The 24,410-nt window shown below is 42.0% G+C and overlaps 1 protein-coding gene across 2 annotated transcripts in view; it reads left to right on the plus strand.

Moving 5' to 3' along the window:
- Positions 1-24,410, plus strand: part of LOC117448337 (metabotropic glutamate receptor 8-like) — a 210,540-nt gene that overhangs the window by 137,483 nt on the left and 48,647 nt on the right. For both annotated transcript variants that reach the window (XM_034085593.2, XM_034085594.1), the window contains exon 7: positions 705-905. In XM_034085593.2, coding sequence (XP_033941484.1) covers positions 705-905 — 201 coding nt within the window. The remainder of the gene's footprint in view (positions 1-704; positions 906-24,410) is intronic.

Here is a 24,410-nt window from a genome sequence, read left to right on the forward strand (position 1 = left end):
CCCCTCTTCTCCATGTCTCTTCTACATCAACATGTGTCCCCTCTTCTCCATGTCTCTTCTACATCAACATGTGTCCCCTCTTCTTCATGTCTCTTCTACATCAACATGTGTCCCCTCTTCTTCATGTCTCTTCTACATCAACATGTGTCCCCTCTTCTTCATGTCTCTTCTACATCAACATGTGTCCCCTCTTCTTCATGTCTCTTCTACATCAACATGTGTCCCCTCTTCTTCATGTCTCTTCTACATCAACATGTGTCCCCTCTTCTCCATGTCTCTTCTACATCAACATGTGTCCCCTCTGTGCAAAGAGACTCTGAAAGTTTCAGGAACAAAGATTTTCTCTCTTTTTGATCCATTTCTATAAAAACCTGTCTGAAAATGAGCTGATCAGATTTTGGCCACTTTGTGATGTCATAACGATGTGTTGTCTTGTGTAACCATTAGCCAATCAGCAACCAAGGTAACCCCCCCCCTTGAGTTCTTTGTAACCAAATGTCTCTCAGAGGGGCGTGGGGAGGGGCTCCTTACTTTCATCTAAAGTAACAGACAGAGAATCAGTACTTTTGAAACAGGGCTGAAACAGAGGGGATTATGGGTAATGCTGCAATGATCTGTTTGGTGTTTCAGCCAATCAGAAACAGGCTCTGTATATATCTGAGACCTGTGATATATTGATAGGGGATCTTTAATGTGTGTTTCAGCGCTGGAGAAGGTGGGCCGTGACTCCACCTACGAGCAGGAGGGGAAGGTGCAGTTTGTGATGGACGCCGTGTACGCCATGGCCCACGCTCTGCACCACATGCACCGAGAGCTCTGCTCCGGATTCCCCGGCCTCTGCCCGCGCATGGCCAACATCGACGGAAAGGAGCTGCTGGCACACGTCCGCGCCGTCGCCTTCAACGGTAAGAACTGCTGCTGCTGCTTTATCACCCTCATCATCATCCACCCTCATCATCATTCACCCTCATCATCATTCACCCTCATCATCATCCACCCTCATCATTTACACTGTATGGCCATAGCTTTTCAAATTAAACTCAGACGTCTTATGCTCACAATTTTCTCTCAAATCTCCTTTTTTAAATGTCCTGTAAGTGTTACTTTAAATGTGTATTAAGTAACATTTCTGTTTTTCGGCAGCTAGTCCCTTTTTATTTGTTATAATGGGACACAGGGTTCGGTCCGGATTGATTTTAGTTCGGTCCGGAGTTTGAGAAGCCCTGAGGCCTGTCCTACGAAGCTGGTTCAACCTAACCTGGATATGTATTTCTGTGTTTCCTTTCTCCTGTAATATGACTTGATCGCTTTAAACTCCGCACACTGAGCTCTGATTGGTCAGCAGGCGGTGCTTTCACTGAGTTGAGCTCTTAGCCTGCAACCTAACCTGGTCCGGAGCAGGTTAGCCGCACAGCATAAGTTACCATGGAGATCTAGCCTGCTAAAAAGAGAACCAGCTTCGTAGGACCGGAAACACAGAGTTTTCCCTGAAGTTAGCCGCAAAGCGAAAATCCTGCTTCGTAGTATACCCCCCAGGTCTATTTCAAGCTTGTTATGTAAATAAGTTATTGGCCTTGCGATTGAGAGGGTTCCCCTAAAAGAAAGATGTGACGGAGAACGAATGCTAATCATGATTTTCATTGTCATTTCCTTTTTGAAAGTCTGAGGACATGTTATGTTGAGGGATTGTAATCAAGTCAATGAGGACACTTGATGTGGGAGAGTTGGTTTCGCAGGACTGTAGATCTTGTGATGGAGCCATTCGAGGAATCACCTCCTCCACAGTCAACAACTTTAATTCTGTTAAGGTCCAAACAAGTTCTGTGAGAGAAAAGTGTCTCTTCTTCTTCTTGGGTAAGAAGGAACAAGGAGGCGCCTTCAGGAGTCAACACGTGTCTTTGATGGGATGAAAACAACGTGACGATAAGGAACACGGTGGAACACGAGAGAAGACGTTAAAAACATACGGCTCTGTTGTGATTGGTCGCTTAGAGATGTCCCGCCCCTTAGCCTATCACGTACAATGTGTTGGAGTACGAGCCAATAGAAGCGCAAGTGTTACAAAGTGATGTCACTAAGTAAATAAAGGAGTCCAATGGAGGCGTGTAAGGCCTTTGCAGACCGTGTACAGCCACTAAACCCTAAAGAACACACTGCAGGCAAGGAGAATAGGGCCTCTTTAAGCTGTGTTACTCCAGATAGAAACAGGCCGTACGATAGGTGGCCTTCAGTATCGCTTGTGCTTATTTTGTTGAATTTCAGACAACGTTTTTAAAGGTCAACAATGTAGTCAATTAAATGTAGTACATAATAGATTTTTACTTACGTCTCATCCCTGGAAAATTATTTAAAGTTCTGCGAATAAATGCTTTCACTTTGAGAGAGTGAGAGTGAGAGAGAGAGAGAGAGAGAGAGAGAGAGAGAGAGAGAGAGAGAGAGAGAGAGAGAGAGAGAGAGAGAGAGAGAGAGAGAGAGAGAGAGAGAGAGAGAGAGAGAGAGAGAGAATTAATTAATCCGAATTTGCAGATTAATTAAGATTACAGAAACAGTTTGTTCAACATTAAAATACAAATACTTAAAAAGTGGAATAGAGAATTAAAAAGTTAAATGAAAATGAAAAAATAGTATATCAATATAAACAATATAAAATGTTCTGGATAGTAAAAGTGTTCTTAGCACACAGTGAAAGCAGTGTAGAGCTACTCTTAATAAAACTGAAACCCTGGTAAATATTGATAAAATACAGACGAATGCTGGACGACAATGTGAGAGAAAAGACGTTAAAAACATCCCAAACCTTTTTATCAAAAAAGGACCCTTCCTTTATTTCCTTCCTTCCTTCCTCCTTCCTTCCTCCTCCCCTCCCTCTCCACCTTCTTCCTCGTCACAGCGGGTTTTAAGTCCCGTCAAAGATCTTTGTCAGCAGGAAGTGTGAATGCTGACGCCGCCATCGGAGCATCCTCCCGCTCGTTATTAAACCCCAAATATGGTCGTTTTTCTATTCCCTCCTTTTTCTCCAGATTCATTTCTTCTCAGCTCGCTGCTGCAGTGTGCGTTCACACGACTTTAATAATCTCAACGCTTTACACAGCTGTGGAATATTAAATCTCGCACTCCCCCCAGTATGTGCTGAGGCGTTATTCTACAGACCTAGTGTCACAGAGAATTTAAGGGACTATTTGTTTTCGACATCTATTTTCCATGCAGAACGTGGAAAGGACTGGATGGTGGTCATTTCAAAGGATACGTCTAGCTTACTGTGAGTCTTATTACGGTGGGTTTGTCCATTTCTAGCAGACATAATAACGCTTTTTACCAATTGAACAGCTGCGATATGAAGAAGTCATATAATCAGGTTCGTTTTAAACAGTTTATATATTTGTTTGCAAGGAGGTTATTTATCCTTTTCAATTGTTGTCTCTTTACTTCTGTTGCTACAGTAAGTAAATAAAAGTCGCTTCAAACAGCTTGCTATGCATTTGGCAAAGATAGTAAAGACACGTCTACTTTTTAGAGGATGTCAAATAGCCACCGCATGAACAGAAATCTAAAAAAGAAGTATTAAAACATATTAAACCAAAGGACAAAGTGCCCAGTGCGCAGAATGATCCACTTTAGAATAATAATAATAATAATAGATTTATTTTGTAAGCGCTTTTACAGGTGCTCAAAGTCGCTTTACAGAGGTAGTAAAAAAAGAACAACAAATAAATATAGTTAAAGTCGAGCAATACAACAATCACACATTAAAAGCCAGAATAATTTAGTCTTAGTGGAATACTTGATTCTGATTGGTCTATTTGGACAGTCTCACAATGTTAATTCTCGCCAACAGACTGCTACTGACGAGAACATTTCTGAACGTGGTTTTCTCGCCCTCAGTCGTCTCTATGTTCGAACAGTAAGATACATCTTTCTCTCTCTGGTTGAGTCAAGGCCGTACGTGGGCTCCTCTCCACAGCTTCGATAAACTCATCTTCCCTCTCTGACTCCTCCAAGGCCATTTTTCTTTTCACGAACATTTTCTTTATTTGAAAAGGTAAATACATAAAACACCGTCCAGTTTGAAGCTGAGAGTGACTATTTAACCACACAATATAATCACATTATATAAGTCCTCACTCCCTCACAAACCCCCCAATGGAATAAAATAAGTGAATAACTCTGACAGCAAGAGATTCATAACACATAATAATAAACGCAAATCATCCCCAATCAAGGGCAACCGTAGCCACTTTCACACCAAGTACTTTGCCGTCTTAGTCCCCAGTGCTTAGTCCCGCCGAACTCTTTAGTCCCTGGAACCGTCCTATAGATCAGGTTCTTCTTCTTCTTCTTCTTCTTCTTCTTCTTCTTCTTCTTCTTCTTCTTCTTCTTCTTCGGGTTTACTGGCAGGCCGCAAACAACTTCACGGCGTATACTGCCACCCGAAGTCCCGGAGTCCCCCGGAGTTGGGGACTGGCTTCAGAAGGTTAGCGCCTTCCGAGTAAATCGCCAGAAGCGCCGACACCTCCTCATCACTCCACAGCTCCCATGTTTTATTTTGAGTTGCCATAAGTTAGTCTCTCTCCGTTAGTGCGCTAGGCTAATGCTAATAATGCTAATGCGAGCAAATAAAATGGCGGCTTCACAAAACTGAAAGCGCCTCTTGAGTTTTAGTCTCAGTGCAGTTATTATATTTAAACTGGAAGAAAACCCGTTTCAATTAGTCTCCATTCATAGTTTTTTTTAGAAAACATGAAATGCAACGCAGCTTTGAAACTTTTAACACCTGAGCTCCATAAACATTCATCTGATGCTACGTATCCGTCCATATATCATATTCCATTTACTTGTAGACTCTTCTTGCACTATTTCTATCACTCTCTCATCATTCAAACAATCTCTCAAAACTCACCTTTTCACTTGCCTTCAACTCCTAATCCACTAACCCCTCGCCGTATTCCACCTAGCTTAGCACTTTTTACCCTTGTTGCTATTTGGTTTCTGCTTACTTGCCTTTAAAGCGCTTTGAGCACTATATAAACGTAATGTATTATATTATTATTATCTGTATTTACTTGCAGATCTCAAAAAATTCCCTTGAAATATTTTATTCCTATTGTTATTTCTGTCACTATTTCTATCGGTCTTATCTGTTTTCTATATATTCATGTTGGAGGAGCCTGAGACTTCAGTTTGTCAATGCCATACCTACACTGTAGCTAACGTGACGATAAAGCCTTGAATCTTGAAATTGGGGAAAAGGGGATAAAGAACCGGCCTTCGATAAATATAAAAAATGTCTGAAAATTCCTGAATTCTGACTTCAATCTCAGAATTCAGAGAAAAAGATGAAATTCTGTGCAAAATGAACTTCCTAAAATAAATTAGATTAGAGATTAAAGTTCACATGTTGCCCTAGTCTTCCTCCGTAGCCGTAGCTCCTTAAATGCACAAGAAATTATTTTCCACTTATCTTTTTCAAAAAACATTTGATATTCAAAATCATATATATATATACCAAATACATATATATTTGAGGTTTCGGGACGACACATTTGACGACGCCACCTCGTCCATGTGTGTCACTTTCTTTTTTTGCCGATCCAACCCTCTTCCTGAATTATCCCACATCACAGAGGAGATCTCCCCGTATACCCCCATGCTGTACCTCCCCTCCCCCTCCACCCTCATACCAGCAGACAGAGGGTTCCATTTGAATAATTCCCCCATCCACCTGCTCCGCTCAGATTCAGGAGTAAAATAGAGAGGTGGAGATGCAGCAGATTGTGGGGGCTTCGTCTCCCTGAAGGATGTGAGGAGCTGCTGGATGTCTGCAGGAGGAGACTTTAAACGTTACACCAGCACGGAGCTTCCCCCGGGCAGAGACGGGAAATCTGCTCACAGTTCACGTCGGCTTTGAGGGTTCGGCACATTTTTTTAAAAACATTGAACGGTTAGTTCCCTCGTTCAGTTAATTAATGGAAACCGGAAACGATTCAAAAACAGGAAGATTAGTCTCTTTTTAAAATGAAACCCAGGAGGAATTCTATTATGGAGCGAAAAAGAATATTCAGGAAATAATGTGTTTGTGCTTTTATATCTTTGAGGCTGAGGGTTAGATTCCAGCGCACGTTATTACAGTGGGGACCTGTTGGTGTCTTAAAAAGAACAGTTTGAGACCAACTATTTGTGTTGTGTTAAGTAACTAAGTACATTTACTCAAGTACTGTCATTTTTAGATACTTGTACTTTACTTGAGTATTCCCATTTTCAGCTGCTTTGTAGTTTCCACTCCACTTCGATTCAGAGGTACATGGTGTACTTCTACTCCACTACATGTATTTAATACCTTTAGTTACTTCACAGATGTGGATGAATGATGTGAAATATAACCAAGTGTTGAATCAGACTTTAGTTCCACCTGGAGTAAATCCACCAGCTACCCTGCAGTCTACAAAGTACTTCAGACTAGCTGCACCTCCACCAGCTACCCTGCAGTCTACAAAGTACTTCAGACTAGCTGCACCTCCACCAGCTACCCTGCAGTCTACAAAGTACTTCAGACTAGCTGCACCTTCACCAGCTACCCTGCAGTCTACAAAGTACTTCAGACTAGCTGCACCTTCACCAGCTACCCTGCAGTCTGCAAAGTACTTCAGACTAGCTGCACCTTCACCAGCTACCCTGCAGTCTACAAAGTACTTCAGACTAGCTGCACCTTCACCAGCTTTGAGAACACTTTCATGATCAATCATTATAAAACACATCATATATATTATTCTGAAATGGACCAATCAGCCATACTTAGTCTCCTGACTAGAGACTCAGACATTTCTATTTATAAACTTGAGATTGAAGAGGTCGTGAAGTGGTGTGAGGCGCACAACCTGGTAACTAAGGAAATGACCTTTGACCCCAAGTCAGCAGGCGATCCCAGCCCCGTCCTTATCACCAGGGAGGAGTTGAGCAGGTTTCACGTTTTTAAATATTCGGGGATTTGTTTTGATGCTCAGTTAGGCCCATCGGGTGGATCAGGCAAAGATAAGCCAGCGCCTGCATTTCCTGCGTCGGCTCAGGGTTCATGGAGTGGATGCATGCGTCATGTTAATGTTCTACGGGGCAGCACTTGAGTCTATTATTCGTTATGGCATCACGACATGGTTTGGTAACTTGTCAGTTCAATCTAAATCACAACTCCAGAGCTTGATAAAAAGGGCTGCGTCCACCGTCCTCTCTTCAGGAGATATCTGAGGAGATGGTGAGAAAGCAAGGCCGTCAAATCCCATGCGACCCCAAACACGTCCTGTGTAGAGAGTTTGAGCTGCTGAAGGTATAGATTACCGAACTATAGATCAAACAGGTATAAGTTTCCTTCGTTCCGCTGTCACTCAAGCTGCTGAACAGTCAGGAACAATTCTGATTACGCTGTTAGGAGTTGTTGGGAGGTGCAATGTTTACAGTGTAGTGTGTGCAATCGAGAAGGTCAAATAGGGGAAGTGCATTATGGGTAAATAGGTATGGACACAATAGGGACGTGTGCAATGTGACGGACTCTATGCATAGGTGCAATAGGGAACGTGCTGTACCTGTGTGTTTCTTGTTTGTTTCTTCGCCATGTGATCTCTGTCCTGTATCCATGACGGATTGACCTGAATGTTTTATGTGTATTATCTCGATGCCCAAGACACATTCCTCCTAAGGGAGACAATAAAGCTTTATCTTATCTTATCTGCACAACGACTACTTTTACTGTCGCTACTTTCACTATATTTTGATGAGAATACTTTTCTACTTTGACTTGAGGAACATTTTGAATGCAGGACTTTGACTGTGACAGAGTATTCCTACACTCTGGTACTTCTACTTTTACTCAAGTACAAGATCTGAGCACTTCTACTTTTACTCAAGTACAAGATCTGAGTACTTCTACTTTTGCTCAAGTACAAGACCTGAGTACTTCTACTTTTACTCAAGTACAAGATCTGAGTACTTCTACTTTTACTCAAGAACAAGATCGGAGTACTTCTACTTTTACTCAAGTACAAGATCTGAGTACTTCTACTTTTACTCAAGTACGAGATCTGAGTACTTCTACTTTTACTCAAGTACAAGATCTGAGTACTTCTACTTTTACTCAAGTACAAGATCTGAGTACTTCTACTTTTACTCAAGTACAATATCTGAGTACTTCTACTTTACTCAAGTACAAGATCGGAGTACTTCTACTTTTACTCAAGTACAAGATCGGAGTACTTCTACTTTTACTCAAGTACAAGATCTGAGTACTTCTACTTTTACTCAAGTACACGGTCTGAGTACTTCTACTTTTACTCAAGTACACGGTCTGAGTACTTCTACTTTCACTCAAGTACAAGATCTGAGTACTTCTACTTTTACTCAAGTACAAAATCTGAGTACTTCTACTTTTACTCAAGTACAAGATCAGAGTACTTCCACCTCTGACGATGTGTAGTGTTTTTAGCAAAGCATTAACACGTAGTGGTCCTTCAGTGTTGTGTTAAACCCACCTGGTGGAATTAAGTGAATAAAGTGTATTATTATTTATTACTTTTTATATTCTTGACAACTTATTCAATTGAAGCTTTTAGAAAACCCTTTTTCAGAAAATGCCCCAAACATCTCAATAGTTTCACTCAGGCGAAGTTGTTATCGACCCACAAAGCATTAAAGTATATATTATATTTTACCCCCTCGTAAAAATTACGTCCAGGCGACCTTCTCACAAACAGTTGTCCGTCCCCCTGAGAACGCTAAACGGTGCATGTCGTGTCTGGCGTTCTCCTGTTGTTGTTTCAGGCTGATGCTAATTCGCTATCACACGCTCTGCTTTACTCTCCGTCCACATGGATACACAGAAACCAGAACATAAAGGAACCTGCAGCTGAGAAGGCCTTTTGATGTGATGCGACCAAAACTAAAATGATACAAATATCCAAATACATGAAGACCTTAAAGACCGGAGTTCAGGGTTGTACAAATCGACATTTGGACTTTAACATGGGACGCTATGGCCTCGGTTAGTCTCCATTAATGACAATGTTGTAATCTGAATGTAACCAAGGCTTTGTTGTGCCTTAAGCTAATCAAAGCATATCCGTATGTGTAAAAGTTAAAAGGTTTTATTTATTAAGTAGTCTGTATTATTCGTTTTGGAGATTTCCACGTCATATGCTAAGAGGGGCGGGACATCTCTAAGCAGTGGACCAATCACAACAGAGCCGGCCAGATAAGCAATCAGAGCAGACTGGGCTCTGGTTTCAGACAGAGGGTGAAAAGAGGTGCTGCAGCACAGGCAGTATGAGAAAAATAAAGAGCTTTTTGAACATTAAAGCATGGAGACATGTAGAGACACTACATACTGATATACACCTGAACATCAGCAGGAGAGGACTCTTTAAAGTAGAGACACTACATACTGATATACACCTGAACATCAGCAGGAGAGGACTCTTTAAAGAAGAGACACTACATACTGATATACACCTGAGCATCAGCAGGAGAGGACTCTTTAAAGTAGAGACACTACATACTGATATACACCTGAACATCAGCAGAAGAGGACTCTTTAAAGTAGAGACACTACATACTGATATACACCTGAACATCAGCAGGAGAGGACTCTTTAAAGTAGAGACGCTACATACTGATATACACCTGAACATCAGCAGGAGAGGACTCTTTAAAGTAGAGACGCTACATACTGATATACACCTGAACATCAGCAGGAGAGGACTCTTTAAAGTAGAGACACTACATACTGATATACACCTGAACATCAGCAGGAGAGGACTCTTTAAAGAAGAGACACTACATACTGATATACACCTGAACATCAGCAGGAGAGGACTCTTTAAAGTAGAGACACTACATACTGATATACACCTGAACATCAGCAGGAGAGGACTCTTTAAAGTAGAGACACTACATACTGATATACACCTGAACATCAGCAGGAGAGGACTCTTTAAAGTAGAGGCACTACATACTGATATACACCTGAACATCAGCAGGAGAGGACTCTTTAAAGTAGAGACACTACACACTGATATACACCTGAACATCAGCAGGAGAGGACTCTTTAAAGTAGAGACACTACACACTGATATACGCCTGAACATCAGCAGGAGAGGACTCTTTAAAGTAGAGACAGCTACATACTGATATACACCTGAACATCAGCAGGAGAGGACTCTTTAAAGTAGAGACACTACATACTGATATACACCTGAACATCAGCAGGAGAGGACTCTTTAAAGTAGAGGCACTACATACTGATATACACCTGAACATCAGCTGGAGAGGACTCTTTAAAGTAGAGGCACTACATACTGATATACACCTGAACATCAGCAGGAGAGGACTCTTTAAAGTAGAGGCACTACATACTGATATACACCTGAACATCAGCAGGAGAGGACTCTTTAAAGTAGAGACGCTACATACTGATATACACCTGAACATCAGCAGGAGAGGACTCTTTAAAGTAGAGACGCTACATACTGATATACGCCTGAACATCAGCAGGAGAGGACTCTTTAAAGTAGAGACGCTACATACTGATATACACCTGAACATCAGCAGGAGAGGACTCTTTAAAGTAGAGACACTACATACTGATATACACCTGAACATCAGCAGGAGAGGACTCTTTAAAGTAGAGACACTACATACTGATATAAACCTGAACATCAGCAGGAGAGGACTCTTTAAAGTAGAGACACTACACACTGATATACGCCTGAACATCAGCAGGAGAGGACTCTTTAAAGTAGAGACGCTACATACTGATATACACCTGAACATCAGCAGGAGAGGACTCTTTAAAGTAGAGGCACTACATACTGATATACACCTGAACATCAGCAGGAGAGGACTCTTTAAAGTAGAGACACTACATACTGATATAAACCTGAACATTAGCAGGAGAGGACTCTTTAAAGTAGAGACACTACATACTGATATACACCTGAACATCAGCAGGAGAGGACTCTTTAAAGTAGAGACACCACATACTGATATACACCTGAAAGTAATAGGCTCTAATACTTAGCTCAACTGTTTCTTGTGATGTCAAAACATCCAGCTTTATTCGGCAGAACAACGTACATTTTTATTAAATTCAGAGGATTTGTTGTTCTTTCCACAAGCTTTATTTAATTATCTTTTTTATCGACATATCAAATTGAAAAATAAAGAGAAAGCTTTAAAGAAAGAACACGCACGTTGTTCCCTTGATGCCTTATTGCGTTCTATAAAGGTTTCACATGTTGGATTTGAGTCATGTTGGCGTCTTTAAAGTGCTGAAACATCAAATCCTCATTTAATACTGAATGATATTATCTGATTCCATCTTCCCCCGAGGGAAACCACCTGAAACACTCAGAGATCGCCTTCATGTATTACTTTGATGGCCTCAGTGATGACCGCGCGATGATAAGGATTTAATCTGAAGCCTCAAGAACATCTCCAGGTTTCAGTGGCACACATGCATGAAGAACTCTCGCTCAGCAGCATGTGGCTTTGTGCCTGATTAAGCTTATTAAGCCCACACACACACACACACACCCACACACACACACACACACACACACACACGTCTCTGGGTCTCTGCAGCATGCTCGGTTGAACCCTCACATACATCAAACGTTGACACAAATCAAACTGGAGCTTTTTTTATGCTTCGCTTCTCTGAACGCCGGGCAGCGGGGGGTTCCCATAATTCCATGCTGGAAATGCAGGGAATCAGGGACGAAGCGATGTCTACGGGGGGGCCGGGGGGGTTTAATCGTTAACTCACCCGTGTTGTGCTCGCCCGTGTGCTTATTTTTAGAGGAGCATCGGTAGGCAAATCGAGACGCTTGTGCGGCTGTTAGCGTATTAGCGCTCGCTGCGTAAAGGCCTAATGTAATGTCCTGTTTGAACATTACATTACATTTCACTTGTTAGACGCTTTTATCCAAAGCGACTTCATACTGTGGGCAATCCCCACGGGAGCAGTTTGGGGTGAAGTGTCTCAGGGACACAACGACATGCTGACTGCAGTGGGGTTTGAACCTGTGCCCCCCTGATACGAACACCAACGCACTGCACCACACGCCTCCACATAGCACAACTAGGGGAGGGGGAGAAAGAGGAGGAGCACTCCAACAACTTGAAATCTTGCCAACTACTGTATAGGCAAGGCAAGTCTATTTATATAGCACTTTTCTGTACGCGACAATTCAAAGTGCCTTACAAAACAAAGTAACAGACTTCTTAGGAATACATACAGTAAAAACACATTATATAATGGCATGTTACAACAGGCATTACAAAGCAAAGATAATAAAATAATAAAAATAAACACGGTATTCAGTACATGTTTAAAAGGCATTTCTCTCTAGGTCGTCCTCAGACCCTCCATCGTCGCTTCCAGTCATCCCAGTTCTCCAAACATCTGGCCAGTTCATTGGTACTTTGTGCTCCTGCGTCCTTCTTGAGTACGTCCACGTATGTGTGTGCGGGACGTCCTCGTGACCGATGCCCGCGTGTTGGTTCCCACAGCTCCAATTTGCCGGCTGGCAGCTCTCGATGCCTTTGGCGATGTCCTGCTCGTCTCATTCTCCTGGCTGCATGTTCTCGCTCACCCTTGGTAGTTCCTCGTACTGGATCTTGTTGGTTACATGCACACTCTTGCTGATGTTGAGTACTGCTCACAACATTCTGGTGTAGAATCCGTCAAGAGACTTTGGCAGGGTTGGCTTATTGCATAATGTAGTTCGAATATAGAAGTATATGTGTCTAATATCTAGTCAGAATATGTCTCTACACCTGATGTAAGACACGATAGCTTCAGAACTAACACTGCAGTGAGATATACAGTAGGGTCTTGTTTTTAGACGATGCATCCTCTTGTTCAGTCAACACATATTTGTTTACATATTTACTAGAACATCACCAGCTACCATCAGAACACAGAACACTTCTGAGCATGTGCTGCTTATATTGTAACACAGCATTTCCTGATTCTGGTCAAATATAGTTCTCCCTCGAATTACAGGATCAGATTTATCTAAACATCCCTTCTTATTTCAAGACATCTTACCAAGCACATGTTCACTTGTTCTATTCTCTGATTGTTGAACTTATTTCAAGTGAAAACACCTTGTTTTAATAATTGTTGTAACTTGTTTTTGGAGCAGCATTTTCCCAGTGAGGAGGAAGGGCATCAGGGAGAACCCCCCTCTGATTCTTTCGGACAACGGGTGCTTACTAAGAAGCGATAAAAGCTTGCTGTTGCCGTTTTTTAAAAAAAGACTGAAACGCTTTACAGGCGGATCAGTGTTTGGGGGAGGAAAGGGGGAGGAAAGGGGGAGGAAAGGGGGGAGAACAGACTGTAGGTGAGTGAAGTGATGAATATGTGAAGAGCTCGCCTCCCACTGTGACTTCACTTCAAATATGCAGCTTTTTATAAACTGCTGAGCGAAGCAGAAAGAGGAAACCAGCAGAGAGCTTAGGGTTTCTGCACCGTGTGAATAAAGGACTATATATTCTTTTTTAATTCAACGTATTTCATATTAATACAGACATGGTACAAGACAAGAACATCAGTTGAAGCGAGGAGGTAGAAAGCATAGATTTTTAAGAAAATTGTCTTGAAATAGCGTTTTTGGGTCAACTACAATGTTAACGTTTCAGAACATACAGATGTAGCACTCCAGATCAGACTCAAAAGGGTGTGTCCCAGTCAAAAGCCCAGCGGATGCCAGTGGCTGGGGGTGTTGCCAAATTGCTAGAGGGTGTTGCCCAATTTCCCCATTTGTTCAATTACAGGATTTAACCATGAGATGGCGCTTCATTCACAAAATACACAATGGGTGTTGTCGAAACATCAATATATTAGATCAAATAAAGTATATAGTTTGCTTTATGCAGTATATTTCTTGTAATATTGTACAGTAGATTGAAGTAAATCAACTTATACATTAAGATAAGATAAGATGGACCCGCACGGGTAGGCGTCTGAAACGAAGCGCTACATCTGTATAGAAATACAAATATTTTAAAAAACTTATATATTTTAAAGTCTCGATGTGGAAATTTAACAAAGTCATATACAGGGATGAAATATGTATACAACATGAAAAATGTAAAAGAAATACAAAAACGAAATCTGATACAAGTACAGATCACAACAAAACGTACTATAACATAATTCTTTATATCGTATTCAAACAGCATTAGCTGTGGACGTCGTAATTGGACGTAATTGTTCACTGAATAGCTTAGATTTCCAGTTATATTGCGGTGCTTGGATCCTCTCCATACGATCCTCTTCTCTCTCTGTCTGAACAGCCGCACACAGAGAAACCTTGGGGGCAGATGGATGAGTTTACCGCAGCTTGAACAAAAGACCTAATTTGATTATTGTCACGCATAGCCGTGTTATTTTTAAAGATGCATCCACTGCTTTAACAGGCATGGCTTGGTCAGGCCTTCAGGGCACAGGACACAAGGGGAACGTCATCAGGTTCCTACCTCAACTATAACATGTCACTCAAAAAGAAAAATATTTAAAATGACCACAAAGACACACAAAACAACCTCATAGAGATTAAACAACCTACAATAAATGAATCAATGACTACACAGGTACACACGATGACACCAAAGAGACGCAATACAAGCTAATAGACACTCGGGTGCATTCACACCTAATAGTCCGCTCTCTGGTGCGCACCAGACCACAGTTCGTTACATGGTTTCATTTTTCAGAAGGTTCGGTTTGTGTTCACACGGGCAAAACTCAAACGGACTATAAACTTTAAACACAAGTCATGTGCACGGAAATGCTGTTCACCCATTGGTCAGACATTAAGGGGGTAAAAACGCAAATCCCGGCAACTTCTACAGTAGCCTCCGCCATGGAGCATCGGCACATTCGGCAGGTTATTCTCATGCTGCTGTTAATCTGGAGATCAACAGACACTAGAGGCCGGTGCATATGATTATATAATCAGACAACGTCCGTTAAAAAACATTATAACATAATGAGACGTTCTGCAGTCAGGAGGGGCCTTTCACCGACGACAGGTGTTCTGACTTTTATGTAGCTGACGGAGAATTTTTACTTTACACGACTACTCTTTAACTAAACAACCGCGGATGTCTTGAAAGACTCTTTCGCTAAAGATTTTGATATCCGCGTTCTTGTGACTCGTAAATACTACGCTTCCTATGTTTTGGTGCGGACCGCGTTCACACCAGCGATGAACCGCTCCAGAGTTCGCAAGCAAGCGGTCCGAGACCACCTCTGTTAGCGGACCAGAGTCCGGTTGTTTAGTTCACTTCAGAGGTCTCGGATTGTGTTCACACCGACCCAAGTGAACCGCACCAAGCGGCTAAACGCACCAGGTGTCGTTCAACCGGACTATACAAGGCAGGTGTGAACGCACCCTAAAAAAGCGAAACAGGCCCCAATGTGACCACTGGAAGACCTGACATGGCTGCAAAGACGCTCAAAACAACATCAAATAGAAACAAAATAACCACAAAGAGACTATACGGCCTAAATGAGACGCACAATGACTCCAAAGAGACCTAAAATGACCAGAAAGACGCCTAGAATGACAACTGACACACAAAATCATCACTTCTCTAAGCTCTTCCCTCTCGTTGCCTCATTTAAGCCGGCAAACTACAAACAAAACACCAAAAAAAAACATTTAAATCTGTCTCAGCAAAGAGTTGGACTGACTCGGCCCAGTTAGTCCTCTAATGGCGCGTTTCCACTGCAGGCCTCGCTCGGTTTGGTTACACTCCGACCGTCCACACTCACAGCAACGGCCTACAGACATAAATAAACCAGCGACTGTATTCTCCATGACACAGGCAGTCTGTGGTTTGTACTTGTTTAACTTCTGTCTAGTTTCTGAACAGATGTGAGGAGCTGTGAGCTCTGAGTGCTAAGAGCTAACGGCTGTGTTGTTTTTCTGGGGCTCTCATTGAAGATGACGTCACGGCTCCGCCTACACTGCGTTACTATAGTAACTACCCCAGTTCCTAAACTGTAATGGAAGTGCAGCATTAAAGTGAGCCGGGCCTAATAAGGTATCAGTGTGTTGTTACTTCGGCATCATTTAGAAACGTGTATTACAATTAAATCACGGTCAAATATGTTCATCTTGTTGTAGTTGTAGCCCCCTTGCCAGCGATTCTCTCTCTAGTTTAGCATACTCAGCCCGACTCAGCCTGGTTGTTCCTGGCCCTAGAACCACGATTTAGTCGGGCCAGAAAAAAGGTGAAAAAGTAGCCCCAGGCCAAAACTAGGCCAAGTGGAAACGCAACCAAAAACGGGCCCCGCACGGCTCGGCACGCTTAAAGCGAGCTACCCTCTGCAGTGGAAACGCCTATTAGTCTCGGCTAGTTAAGTTCCTCATCACTTGAACTGTTGTAATCCATATAGTCGCTCTCATTCACATATTATGTAGTACACTGTTCGGTGATGTGATTTAATCGTGGCTAATAAATACTGCCTGTTAATCAGCAGTTATCCCCTAGCTGCTCTTCAGTGGTGATACCATCCAGGGGCGGTTCTAGGGGGGGGGGGGTGCCCCCCTAACACTGACCTGTGGCCCCCCCAACAATGAAAAAAAATAATAATAATTTAAATGTATATTTTCTGGTACTCGGTTTGCCAAAAACCGCAGGATTTTGTTGCTGTAATGTGAGATTGTGCAGACACCCTTATGTAAAGTAGAGATGTAACTGTTCATTGCCTTTATTTTTATATAAATATGGTGTTAGTGCAAACATTGCACTATAACTTAAGCTGAAGCTAACAGTAATAACTATAAGATATATCTGAAATAAATAAGTGTACTGAAGCAAATACCAATAACTGTATTGCATTGTTTTCTTATGCGCAATTACTTCATACAGTCTAGTTCTCTTTTTCGTCCTGCATTTATTTTTAATAACTGGCCCCCCAGTGGCCCCCCCAGTCAAATTGGTCTAGAACCGCCACTGATACCATCATAAAATTCTGTGGACTGTGTTTTTAAATATATTATTAACCAGCACTTATTAATACTATTACTTAGTTGTATACCCCGTTTATCTAGGCCCTTTTTGTATCTTGTTTTATGTGTATATGTCACATATAAGCTCACTTTTCCCGGATAACAATGAAAGACAAGGCTAGGATTTTGTACTTGTTTTTCTTTGGAGACATGTTTGAAATGCTCCATGATAGGGTAAGTGAGAATGGAGAGCTGACGACAGAAATATTGTTTTCTATATAGTGTATATCCGGATTAATGTGGATGTACTCTTAGAGAGAAAATGTGTGTGGGAGAGAAATGGACTGTACTTATATAGCGCTTTATCTTTAAGAGCCCTCAAAGCGCTTTACATACTACATGTCGTTTACCCATTCACACCCATTCATACAGAGCAGTGTATATTACACTAGGAACTAACATTCACACACATTCACACACCGTTGGCCATCGGGAGCAACTCAGGGTTAAGTATCTTTCCCAAGGATACATCGACATGTTGACTGCATGGGCTGGGATCGAACCCACAACCTTCTGGTGGAAAGACGACCGCAGCCACGGTCGCCCCAGAAACTGTGGGATTTTAGCCTTTGCAGACCCTTTACATGCACTAAAACCTATATAACATTCTACAGGAAAGGGAAAACTCCCAAAAGCATAACAGGATCCCTTTAAATACACTTTTAATATGCAAATCATTACATGAGGTTGTGCATATTCAACAACATGGTATGACCCCCAGCAACGTTTTTAAGCAAGGTTTAATACCAAAGACCTCCTGCAGGTTACATTCTGTTTGCAAAGCTTTAGTTCTTAGTGTTCTTTCAGAGGCTTTCTTTTATCGCTCTCTTTGAAAGCTGAAATATGAGTTCAGGGTATTACAAAATTAGCAACCACCTACTGTGATCTACCATCATTAAAATTCTGCGACATCAGCAATACGCTGAAAGCAGATTCACTTTATTTAGATACAGTTGCAAGAAAAAGTATGAACCCTTTGGAATGACCTGGATTTCTGCATACGTTGGTCATAAAATGTGTTCTGATCTTCATCTAAGTCGCAACAATAGACACACACCGTCTGCTTAAACTAATACCACACAAACAATTATATGTGTTCATGTTTTTATTGAACACACCACGTAAACATTCACAGTGCAGGGTGGAACAAGTATGTGAACCCCTAGGCCAGGGGTGTCAAACTCAAGGCCCGGGGGCCAAATCCGGCCCGCGACTTCATTTTATGTGGCCCCACAAGAGCTTGCAAAAATATGATTTTATTATACGGTTACATGCTACTTTACAAAGGCACGTTGCCCATAAACTACATGTCCCACAATGCATCTGAAATTTGACGTTTCTCTCAGAATTTGACTTTTCTTTTTTCAAAATGTCACTTTTTTTATTTTGAATTTTTTTCCAGAATGTGGCTTTTCTTTGTAAATCATTTTGTGACATTCTCACTGAAGAGACTTCTGCTTTCAGACGTAGTTAATTATGAAAGTATTACCCTATCCGATAATAATCCAATGCAGAGCCAATAATGTAATATAATACATTATTTTATATTATGTTAAATATATATATATGTATTTTTATATAGTCTTAAAGTTACAACCGGCCCTTTGAGTGCAACCATAATGCGAATGTGGCCCGAGATGAAATTGAGTTTGACACCCCTGCCCTAGGCTAAAGACTTTTTCAAGAGCTACTTGGAGTCAGGAGTCAGCCAACCTGGAGTCCAATCAATGAGACGAGATTGGAGGTGTTGGTTAAAGCTGCCCTGCCCTATAAAAAATACACACCAGTTTTGAATTTGCTATTCTTAAGAAGCATTGATGTGAACCATGCCTCGCACGAAAGAGCTCTCAGAAGACCTGCCATTAAGAACTGTTGACTTGCATAAAGCCGGAAAGGGTTACAAGAGTATCTCTGAAAGCCTTGATGTTCATCAGTCCACGGTGAGACAAAGTGTCTATAAATGGAGAAAGTTCAGCACTGTTGCTGCTCTCCCTAGGAGTGGCCGTCCTGTAAAGATGAGTGCAAGAGCACAGCGCAGAATGCTCAATGAGGTGAAGAAGAATCCTAGAGTGTCAGCGAGAGACTTAAAGAAATCTCCGGCACATGCTAACATCTCTGTTGACGAATCTACGATACGTAAAACACTGAACAAGAATGGAGTTCATGGGAGGACACCACGGAGGAAGCCACTGCTGTCCAGAAAAAACATTGCTGCACGTTTGAAGTTTGCAAAAGAGCACCTGGATGTTCCACAGCACGACTGGCAACAAGTTCTGTGGACAGATGAAACCAAAGCTGAGTTGTTGGGAAGGAACACACAACGCTATGTGTGGAGAATCCAAAGGGTTCACATTTTTTTTTCTTGCAACTGTATATTAAGCTTCATTGTAAAGGGAAATATCTCATCGTACATCTGAGCAGTGGTGGAAAGTAACTACACTTACTTAACACTTTGAATGCCAGACATTTACTTGTAACAGAGTATATCTACACTGTGGTATTATTACTTTGACTTAAAGAGGCCCTATTATGCCTTTAGGGGTTTCCCTCTCCTGTAGTGTGTTATATAGGTTTTTGTCAGACAGAGATTGAAAAACACAGGCCGTTTTAGAAGAATAAAGCACGTTGTGAACATTAAAGGTGGGGTAGGTAATTTTGGAGGCACCAGCTCGAGTGCGCTCGAATTTGAAAATACACAACTGGAAAAAATTGGCCGTGCTTTTTACAGCACTACGGCTTCCACAGATGACATTTTTTAATGTATTTATTGTCAAAGCATTTAATGTATTCATTGAAATCGGGATTTTAAGAGCATTCCATGCAAAAGTATTTCTGAAATAAATTACATACCCCACCTTTAAAGCGTGGAAACATGTCACAGTGGAGGCACAAATACAAAAATGAACCTGAAAAGGAGCATAATACGTCCTTTTTAAGTAACATATCTGAGTACTTCTCTCACCTCCGCATGTGAGATCAAGGTATCTGAAGGGATTGATGGAGAAAAATGTAGCAGTTATTAGGTGTGAAATTAAAAAAACGTATCTTCGACCATACAACAAAACAGCTGAACAAGGATCGAAGGAAGCTGAACAAGTGTGAGGTAAGAGCGTGGAGGTATTATCACTCAGATGAATGGACCGGTTCGCCCACACTGCCCGCCAAGGTCTCCCAGAAAAGAATCGATACCGGAGCACTCATTCAATAAAACTGAGGCCTCGCTCTGCTGTGTTTCACTGCGACACACACACTTCCTGTCAGCACAGAGAAGAGGAGCTGCTGCTGCTGCTGCTGTCGGATCCATTCGGGTCGAACAAGGAGATGGAGCACCGGGTCTCTCTCTGCTCTCATTTAATGACAATTCGCAGCCGTGCCATCACTGGCGGCATACAGAGTAACAACAGTCTGGAAATAAAGTTAACAGACGGTTTGATGGCCTCAGTGATGACCGCGCGATGATAAGGATTTAATCTGAAGCCTCAAGAACATCTCCAGGTTTCAGTGGCACACATGCATGAAGAACTCTCGCTCAGCAGCATGTGGCTTTGTGCCTGATTAAGCTTATTAAGCACACACACACACACACACCACACACACACACACACACACACACACACACACGTCTCTGGGTCTCTGCAGCATGCTCGGTTGAACCCTCACATACATCAAACGTTGACACAAATCAAACTGGAGCTTTTTTTATGCTTCGCTTCTCTGAACGCCGGGCAGCGGGGGGTTCCCATAATTCCATGCTGGAAATGCAGGGAATCAGGGACGAAGCGATGTCTACGGGGGGGCCGGGGGGGTTTAATCGTTAACTCACCCGTGTTGTGCTCGCCCGTGTGCTTATTTTTAGAGGAGCATCGGTAGGCAAATCGAGACGCTTGTGCGGCTGTTAGCGTATTAGCGCTCGCTGCGTAAAGGCCTAATGTAATGTCCTGTTTGAACATTACATTACATTTCACTTGTTAGACGCTTTTATCCAAAGCGACTTCATACTGTGGGCAATCCCCACGGGAGCAGTTTGGGGTGAAGTGTCTCAGGGACACAACGACATGCTGACTGCAGTGGGGTTTGAACCTGTGCCCCCTGATACGAACACCAACGCACTGCACCACACGCCTCCACATAGCACAACTAGGGGAGGGGGAGAAAGAGGAGGAGCACTCCAACAACTTGAATCTTGCCAACTACTGTATAGGCAAGGCAAGTCTATTTATATAGCACTTTTCTGTACGCGACAATTCAAGTGCCTTACAAAACAAAGTAACAGACTTCTTAGGAATACATACAGTAAAAACACATTATATAATGGCATGTTACAACAGGCATTACAAAGCAAAGATAATAAAATAATAAAATAAACACGGTATTCAGTACATGTTTAAAAGGCATTTCTCTCTAGGTCGTCCTCAGACCCTCCATCGTCGCTTCCAGTCATCCCAGTTCTCCAAACATCTGGCCAGTTCATTGGTACTTTGTGCTCCTGCGTCCTTCTTGAGTACGTCCACGTATGTGTGTGCGGGACGTCCTCGTGACCGATGCCCGCGTGTTGGTTCCCACAGCTCCAATTTGCCGGCTGGCAGCTCTCGATGCCTTTGGCGATGTCCTGCTCGTCTCATTCTCCTGGCTGCATGTTCTCGCTCACCCTTGGTAGTTCCTCGTACTGGATCTTGTTGGTTACATGCACACTCTTGCTGATGTTGAGTACTGCTCACAACATTCTGGTGTAGAAATCCGTCAAGAGACTTTGGCAGGGTTGGCTTATTGCATAATGTAGTTCGAATATAGAAGTATATGTGTCTAATATCTAGTCAGAATATGTCTCTACACCTGATGTAAGACACGATAGCTTCAGAACTAACACTGCAGTGAGATATACAGTAGGGTCTTGTTTTTAGACGATGCATCCTCTTGTTCAGTCAACACATATTTGTTTACATATTTACTAGAACATCACCAGCTACCATCAGAACACAGAACACTTCTGAGCATGTGCTGCTTATATTGTAACACAGCATTTCCTGATTCTGGTCAAATATAGTTCTCCCTCGAATTACAGGAATCAGATTTATCTAAACATCCCTTCTTATTTCAAGACATCTTACCAAGCACATGTTCACTTGTTCTATTCTCTGATTGTTGAACTTATTTCAAGTGAAAACACCTTGTTTTAATAATTGTTGTAACTTGTTTTTGGAGCAGCATTTTCCCAGTGAGGAGGAAGGGCATCAGGGAGAACCCCCCTCTGATTCTTTCGGACAACGGGTGCTTACTAAGAAGCGATAAAAGCTTGCTGTTGCCGTTTTTTAAAAAAAGACTGAAACGCTTTACAGGCGGATCAGTGTTTGGGGGAGGAAAGGGGGAGGAAAGGGGGGAGAACAGACTGTAGGTGAGTGAAGTGATGAATATGTGAAGAGCTCGCCTCCCACTGTGACTTCACTTCAAATATGCAGCTTTTTATAAAACTGCTGAGCGAAGCAGAAAGAGGAAACCAGCAGAGAGCTTAGGGTTTCTGCACCGTGTGAATAAGGACTATATATTCTTTTTTAATTCAACGTATTTCATATTAATACAGACATGGTACAAGACAAGAACATCAGTTGAAGCGAGGAGGTAGAAAGCATAGATTTTTAAGAAAATTGTCTTGAAATAGCGTTTTTGGGTCAACTACAATGTTAAACGTTTCAGAACATACAGATGTAGCACTCCAGATCAGACTCAAAAGGGTGTGTCCCAGTCAAAAAGCCCAGCGGATGCCAGTGGCTGGGGGTGTTGCCAAATTGCTAGAGGGTGTTGCCCAATTTCCCCCATTTGTTCAATTACAGGATTTAACCATGAGATGGCGCTTCATTCACAAAATACACAATGGGTGTTGTCGAAACATCAATATATTAGATCAAATAAAGTATATAGTTTGCTTTATGCAGTATATTTCTTGTAATATTGTACAGTAGATTGAAGTAAATCAACTTATACATTAAGATAAGATAAGATGGACCCGCACGGGTAGGCGTCTGAAACGAAGCGCTACATCTGTATAGAAATACAAATATTTAAAAAACTTATATATTTTAAAGTCTCGATGTGGAAATTTAACAAAGTCATATACAGGGATGAAATATGTATACAACATGAAAAATGTAAAAGAAATACAAAAACGAAATCTGATACAAGTACAGATCACAACAAAACGTACTATAACATAATTCTTTATATCGTATTCAAACAGCATTAGCTGTGGACGTCGTAATTGGACGTAATTGTTCACTGAATAGCTTAGATTTCCAGTTATATTGCGGTGCTTGGATCCTCTCCATACGATCCTCTTCTCTCTCTGTCTGAACAGCCGCACACAGAGAAACCTTGGGGGCAGATGGATGAGTTTACCGCAGCTTGAACAAAAGACCTAATTTGATTATTGTCACGCATAGCCGTGTTATTTTTAAAGATGCATCCACTGCTTTAACAGGCATGGCTTGGTCAGGCCTTCAGGGCACAGGACACAAGGGGAACGTCATCAGGTTCCTACCTCAACTATAACATGTCACTCAAAAAGAAAAATATTTAAAATGACCACAAAGACACACAAAACAACCTCATAGAGATTAAACAACCTACAATAAATGAATCAATGACTACACAGGTACACACGATGACACCAAAGAGACGCAATACAAGCTAATAGACACTCGGGTGCATTCACACCTAATAGTCCGCTCTCTGGTGCGCACCAGACCACAGTTCGTTACATGGTTTCATTTTTCAGAAGGTTCGGTTTGTGTTCACACGGGCAAAACTCAAACGGACTATAAACTTTAAACACAAGTCATGTGCACGGAAATGCTGTTCACCCATTGGTCAGACATTAAGGGGGTAAAAACGCAAATCCCGGCAACTTCTACAGTAGCCTCCGCCATGGAGCATCGGCACATTCGGCAGGTTATTCTCATGCTGCTGTTAATCTGGAGATCAACAGACACTAGAGGCCGGTGCATATGATTATATAATCAGACAACGTCCGTTAAAAAACATTATAACATAATGAGACGTTCTGCAGTCAGGAGGGGCCTTTCACCGACGACAGGTGTTCTGACTTTTATGTAGCTGACGGAGAATTTTTACTTTACACGACTACTCTTTAACTAAACAACCGCGGATGTCTTGAAAGACTCTTTCGCTAAAGATTTTGATATCCGCGTTCTTGTGACTCGTAAATACTACGCTTCCTATGTTTTGGTGCGGACCGCGTTCACACCAGCGATGAACCGCTCCAGAGTTCGCAAGCAAGCGGTCCGAGACCACCTCTGTTAGCGGACCAGAGTCCGGTTGTTTAGTTCACTT

The sequence above is a fragment of the Pseudochaenichthys georgianus genome, chromosome 6 (assembly GCF_902827115.2).
Source record: "Pseudochaenichthys georgianus chromosome 6, fPseGeo1.2, whole genome shotgun sequence".
NCBI classification, from domain to species: Eukaryota; Metazoa; Chordata; class Actinopteri; order Perciformes; family Channichthyidae; genus Pseudochaenichthys; species Pseudochaenichthys georgianus.